This window comes from Terrapene carolina, unplaced genomic scaffold (assembly GCF_002925995.2).
Source record: "Terrapene carolina triunguis isolate 2854851 unplaced genomic scaffold, T_m_triunguis-2.0 Scaffold193, whole genome shotgun sequence".
Lineage (NCBI taxonomy): Eukaryota > Metazoa > Chordata > Testudines > Emydidae > Terrapene > Terrapene triunguis.
In genome coordinates, this window is record NW_020664544.1 from 7,406,411 (window position 1) to 7,413,005 (window position 6,595).

Below are 6,595 nucleotides of genomic sequence, written 5' to 3' on the forward strand. Positions count from 1 at the left end.
TCGCTCCCTTCCCAGAGCCAGGAAAAGAACCCAGGAGTCCTGACTCCTTGGTCCCTGCTCAAACCATTAGGCAGTGCTGCCTCTGCTAGATTAAAAAAACCCACGCAGCCACCGTGAAGAAAACGTTGCCCCCGCCACGCACACTAGGCAGGGACCATGAACAACCCCATCCGCCTCCCGCCGTAGCCAACAGCTAAACGCCCAGGGACGGGGTGGGAGCAGGGAGGGCTCTAAATTGCCCTCAGACGGGGCACTGCCAGGGCCACCTACCTAGCAGCTTCTTGCTGTCGAGTTTCTGCCGGTTGAGGGGGCTGGTTCCGTACAGCAACGTGTGATGCTCCGAATGGACTGTCTGGATTTCGTCCAGCGTCGCTTTCCTGCCCCGGATCCGCTAGCAGAGAGAGAGAGCGGGGTGAGGGGGGCTGTGCCCGGCCAGACGGTCCCAGGATCGTCGCTTTATGGAGGTAGCTGGGCTGGGAAACCTGTCTGGGTGCTCGGGGCACACGGCCAGCCGCCCACTTCGAGGGGCTCAGGATCAGCCCGGGGGTCCTGGGGTTGTAACTCAGAGGTGACAACCCTGGTTCTGAAGTGAGTGAGCTGCAGCCAGGGGGTGGCTGGATCGTGGATGCTTCAGCCAGGAGGCATTTACCTCTGGTGCTGGGGACCAGTCAGCCCCGTGGGGATCCACGCAGCAGACTGGGGTCCCTTCCCATGGGGCAGGGCTGCAGTGGGTGTGCTCCCTGTATTCGGAGGCCGTGCAGAGCCCTCTCCAGCCCCTGCGGTAATTCGGAGCCACCCCAGAGCTGCTTTAACCTATACTGCACTTCCTATCGCCCCCTACAGGCCCTGGGCAGCAGAGAAAAGCAACAGCATAGAACACTCCAGCCACACCCCCACCCCGCCATACCCCTAGGCTGGGAGGGGCGGGGGTTTTTCAGTGGGTTATTGCCACCCCCTTTGCAGGGCAGGCTGCTCCACGCGGGGGGAATCCGATCTCACTGACACCTCTAGCAGGCAGCTGGCCGGGCTGGATGAAGCTGGGGAGGGTCCCTCCCCCCGCCCCAAGTCTCCTGCGCTAGGAAGGGCTACGTCTGCACTGCACAGTGAATCCGGGCTCTCACCCCGCCCCCGTCCACACCCCAAACCCTCTCGCCCTGATTTGGTGGGGCTTCCAACCCCAGCGGGCTGGCACAGCTGGGGCTCAGAGCCCAGGTGCTGCTTTCACTCGGGCTGGTAACCTCACTTCGCAGCGAGAACGCAGGCTAGATCCTTTGCGCGCTGAGTCCTCCAGCCGTCCCCCACGGGCCCAGATGGACAGACGAGTTCTCCCACAAGGCACCGGGAAAGAATCACAGAGCGGCTCCATGGAGGGCAGCCCCAAGAACCAGGGACTGTGACCCCAGAAGTCCCAGCGACACACCTGGGGGAACGCAGCGCCAGCGAGGGCCCCGTGACTTGGCCAGGGCACTGCCCCGAGGCCGATCACCGGGCTACCTCTGCAGTGGAGACGTAGGAGATGGTGCTGGGGCGCCGCGGTCGCCATCTCTGAGGTGGGACAATAAACCAAGGTCCAAGCCACTCATGGTCCCTTGACACTTTCTGCATGAGGTTCAACCCGATAGCTGCCTCCTGAGCCCCCACGTTCCCCCAGCCTCCTCCCTAGGATCCTCACCTCGCACTTGCTCAGCAAGCCGGTCTCCTGGAGCCTGGACCAGATGCTCTGGATTCTCCCAGCATGCTCTGGGTGAATGTTAGTGTTCCCGCACATACACTGGTGCTTTAGCATGAACGTGTCGTAGATCACGCCTGGGGGAGAGACAAGGGAAGGGACGGGAAATACGGGCTGGATGGCAGGAACCCTATGGCAGCAAGACCCCCTCTGGCTGTGGGGCAGCCCGTGGCCTGGGGCACAGCCCTGGAGGCTTTCCTGGGGGCAGCGAGCGGGCGTGCCCCGCTCTACTTAGCATGGCGGCTGGGAGCAGACACAGGTTGCTGCGCTTGGCTAATGGAGCTGGGCCGTATCCCCACGGGCTTTCGGAACCAGAGGCCCTGGGGTTCATTCCCCGCCATAGGCGCCAACTTTCCCCGGCGCCCCCCCGCCCCGACTCCACCCTTTCCCCACCCCCATTCCAACCCCTTCCCCAAAGTGCCTGCCCCAACTCCACCCCCTCCCTGCCCCTATTGGACCCCTTCCCCAAATCCCCGCCCTGGCCCCGCCTCTTCCCCGACCACGCCGCGTTCTCCCTCCTCCCCCCTCCCTCCCAGCCGAGCGAAACACCTATTTCGCAGCGCAAGCGCTGGGAGCTGGGGGGAAAAGCAGGCACGTGGCGCACTCAGGGGAGGAGGCGGAGGTGAGCTGGGGCGGGGATTTTTCCCCGTGGGTGCTCCAGCCCCAGAGCACCCACGGAGTCGGCGCCTGCGTTCCCCGCTGCTGCCCCACGGAGACGGGCTGCGCCATCTAATCACCTTCTCTGGGTACCGCTACGCTGCAGTAAAAGACCCGCAGCGCGGCCAAGGCTGGTCCAGGCTTGCAGGGCTATAAAATTGTAGTGTAGATGTGTGGGCTTTTCCCGGGCTCCGAGACCTGCGAGCGGGGAGTGTCCCAGAGCCCAGGCTCCAGCCCGGGCCTGAACCTCAACACTGTAATTTTATACTCGCAGCCCGAGCCAGCTGCTCCGGGCTCTGTGACTTGGTGCCGCGGATTTTTTATTGCAGCGTAGTCCTGGGTCAGCAATAGAGCAAGTGGACGTCTCTTTTCTACGGCAGATTGTCTGGAAAAGCCAAGAGAACGGGGCTGCCTCGGCCAATCTAGGCTCCTCCTGCCAGATCCTGCTCCAGGATCTGAAATTTTCATTTTCTCAATCATTTAAAAGTTTCTAGGCCTGATGGCTGCAAAAGAAACCGTCCAAAGCTGACCCGGGCGTGAGCCACACCCCGATGTCCGCCTGAGCCTGCAGACAAGCACCCGAAGAAGGCATGAGCTGCCTCATTCAGCTCTGCGGGACGTTCACTCTGAAGTCTAACGACGACGGTTTGCATTAGCGGTTCCCCGGCTGATCAAAGCGCTCGCGAAAGGAGAGGGATGATCACGTGATGCGGTTCTGCCCAGGTGACTGTGAGTGGCGCCTCACTTTGGCATTGTGAGGGTGGAGCGTGGGCTGTGGGCGTGGCTTGGGCTGTTTTTCCCCCCAGGGGACCTCGGGGCACATGACTTCTTACCAGTAGTGAACAGGTGTTTGACCGGGGGTTCAGCCGCCGTGTTCTTGATGCCTGCGGCGGCGGGCGAGGACTGGGTCCGGCTCAGCGCTTGGTGAGGCAGCGTGGTGATGGTCAGGGAAGCTGGGAAGAGCTGGATGGGATGCAGCTGCTGAGCATCGGGGAACACCTGCGCGGAGAGGGGATGTACACAGGGCGGGAAATTCACCCACGGCCGAGCCCTCCACAGGCAGCACGGGCCAGCGGCAGGGCAACAAGCTGGGACGCAGGTTCTGTTCCCGGCTTTGCCACTGACCCGCCCTGGCCCCGCTCTGTGCCTCAGTTTCCCCTCCCACCCTTTGTCTGCTCTGCCTATTAAGACTGTACATTCTGTAGGGCAGGGCCAGGGTCCCTGCAGTGCCCAGCGCAGCGGGGCCCTGAGCCTCTAGTGCCACTGCAATATAAGGAATGATTCAGTGCAGAGGCACGACCGGCTGGCAGGGGGCCCAGCGCACGGGGCGAGTGGGCGCCTTGAGTCCCTCTGAGCCAGCTCTGGGCACCCACACGTATCCGAATCTGCCCCATCCCGCCTCCCGCTGAAGCATCCGTTTGGCTTTCGATGCCCCACAACACCCAGGCTGCAGCATCCGCGCTCGCCCGGCAGCCAGGCTCCCCCGACCCCTTTCCTCTGCGCTGTGTCTATAACTCTGTAGGACCCCAGCCTGCAATGCCCCAGGCACCCCGGAGATGAGGTTAAGAGCGTGGACTGGCAGTTCCCAGGTCTCTCCCTATCCTCGTGCCGGGCCCCGACAGCAGCACAGCGCGGCATTGGCACTGCAGAGACGCCCGCGGCTTCCCACCCGCCTGCTCTCCTTTTACAAACCCCGTCCCGTTCGGGGAAAGAGACTCATCCTGCCTCGCCGTGCGCCCGCGCAGTGATCAAATATTCAGCAGCCGGGACGCGAGAGGCTTTGGATGAGTCATGCCCCGGAAGCCGCAGCAGCTGGGTACGAGGGGGGGGGGGGGGACTGTGTGGGGGCCGGAAGCGGGGAGCAAAGAGGGCGATGCGGGGGGCGGGGGGTGTGGATGAGTCACTCGCCCCTCAGAGCCCGTCTCTGATGAATGGGGAGCCGGCTTGGCAGGCTGCAGACGCGGCAGAGGCGGAGTTGAAAGCCGCAGAGAGCTGGGAGGAGCTGGCTTGAATGGCTGGAGCTGGGCAGGGTGGGAAGCGGGCGCCGGGGCCGTGCCAAAGGGCGCAGGGCTTTGGGAGGGTGTGATCAGGCGTGAGAACGCCCTGGGGGCGCGTGCGGCTGGGCACGCGACGTGGGCATGCGCCCCAGAGCGCGGCCGGGCATGCAAGCGGGCTGGTACTGCGGCCAGGTCTTTGCCCCTCCGCCGGCTGCGGCTCTGCTCACGCCCCCAGCCCCACGACTGGGGCCGCTTGCCACTGCCGGCCCGGGGCTTTCGTCAGGAGCCAGCACTAGCCGTCTCCCAGGTGCCCGATGATCTCACTAGCCCGTTTCTGTGTAAGCTGGACCCAGCTGGCTGGGGCGAGCGCCTGCTTCCCTGCCCCGCCACAGCTGGCTGGCCGGGGCGAGCACCCCACCTCCCAGCCCCCCCGGTTCTCCCAGCAGCCCGGTGGCGAGCCTCAGGAGAGAAGGACGCCCCCTCCCCATCAGCTGTAAGGGTGACGAGTCCCCAGCGCAGCCCGCCATGGGGGATGGGATCCAGACCCACACGGTGCTGGGCCAAGGATACACGCCTGGATCAAGGCGGGCTGGAAGGATCTCCAGGGCAGACAGCTGCCCCATCCCTGGCTGGAACGGCGTGACCCCGGCAGCCACACCATGCGGGCGCTACAGCTAGAGTCAACATTTGGGGCGAGCATCTCCCACTGCTGCTCCCTCCTCCCAGGGGTCACACCTGTGGTGGCACATCCCCCGCTAGCACAGGGTCGCCCTCTGGTGGCTGGGGCGCAGAATAGGATAAGAGCCTACTACAGGTGCCAGCTGGGGGAGTCACTCCTTTAGACCAAGCAGTAGAGGCACAAGGCCTTAGCCCTGGGTTCGAATCCGCCTGTCAGCCTAAAGAGAGGGGCTGTTCTCCTGGCAGATGGTGAGTAAGGTAGAGGAGACCCTGGTTCATTTAGGGGAGCAGTGGGAGGGGCTCACCTGCTTGTAAGCCACGCCCAGCTCCTCCACCTCCGGCGAGTCGATGTGCTCTTCTTCGTCCCCGCTCGCGCCCCCCTCGTCCTTCACCGGCTCGCCGCCCTCGTCCTCCTCCAGCTCGTCCTGCGTGCTCTCGCTCTCCGGCGAGCCGTCCACCACGAATGCCACCGGCCCCAGGGGCACCGTGTCCTCCAGCAGCGCCTCCTGCTGCTCCGTCAGCTCCTCCTCCGTCTCCTCTGGGTGCGTGGTGGGCTGGCGGGGCAGCTCGCCCGTCTTGGTGATGATCTTTAAAGAGAGGGGCAAGGGTTCTTTGGGGCACCTGGGGGCACAGGGGGTTGGCGCCCGGGCCACGTACAGCAGATGGTTTGCCCCGCAGGTGGCACAAGGGGAGGGGGGGTTTCTCTGGTGATTGACAGGTTCAATCCCCCCATGCCCTGCAAGCCACCCGCCCTGCCCGCCCCATTCCCCCTGCCAACCTTGCCAAGCTGAATCTGTTGCTGTTGCTTCTGCTTCTCTAGGAACTGCTGGTGCATGACCAGCTGTTGCAGGGCCTGGGGGCTCTGGGGCAGCGGGGACGACTGGGTGCGGCTCAGCGGGCGGTGCCGGGGCAGCTTGTTGACCGTCCGCATGTTGGTGGAGATGCGCTCGCCCGTCACCAGCGGGGACTGGCCGTGGAGCGGCACTGGAAGGAGAGAGCAGCCGGGCTAGCGCAGGAAGCCTGATGCAGCGGTACGGGGGGGCTGCGGGTCAAGGCACTGGAATGGGAGTCAGGACTCCTGGGTTCTCTCCCCAGCTCTGGTGACTGCGTAGGTCTTTCCCCTTCTGCGCAACGCGGAGAGCCACGCCGACAGGGGTGTAGCTAAACACGCCAAGGGCTATTCCAGGCAGCAGGACGGCGGCACAGCCGGGAACAGAACCCTCCGCCCCAGCCCCCGGCTGCAACCTCACGGCAGCCTCCCTTCCCAACAGGCCATCCATCCCACGAGCCCACTGGCCTGCCTCAAGCCTGGCCCTCCCTTCACAGGGGGCGTTGCCTAGTGGTTAGAGCCGGGGACCGGGCGTCCGAGCGCCGGGCTCTGTCCCTATCTCAGACCCAGTGGTTAGAGCCGGGGACCGGGCGTCCGAGCGCCGGGCTCTGTCCCCGGCTCAGACCCAGTGGTTAGAGCCGGGGACCGGGCGTCCGAACGCCGGGCTCTGTCCCTAGCTCAGACCCAGTGGTTAGAGCCGGGGAC

The 6,595-nt window shown here is 64.7% G+C and overlaps 1 protein-coding gene across 4 annotated transcripts in view; it reads right to left on the reverse strand.

Annotated features, from left to right (window-relative positions):
• Positions 1 to 6,595, reverse strand: part of HDAC5 (histone deacetylase 5) — a 103,358-nt gene that overhangs the window by 17,388 nt on the left and 79,375 nt on the right. For all 4 annotated transcript variants that reach the window (XM_026654850.2, XM_026654849.2, XM_026654847.2 and 1 more), the window contains 5 exons: positions 5,840 to 6,045; positions 5,367 to 5,648; positions 3,220 to 3,385; positions 1,673 to 1,806; positions 271 to 391 (listed from right to left, as the gene is read on the reverse strand). In XM_026654850.2, the coding sequence (XP_026510635.1) occupies positions 271 to 391; positions 1,673 to 1,806; positions 3,220 to 3,385; positions 5,367 to 5,648; positions 5,840 to 6,045 (909 nt within the window). The remainder of the gene's footprint in view (positions 1 to 270; positions 392 to 1,672; positions 1,807 to 3,219; positions 3,386 to 5,366; positions 5,649 to 5,839; positions 6,046 to 6,595) is intronic.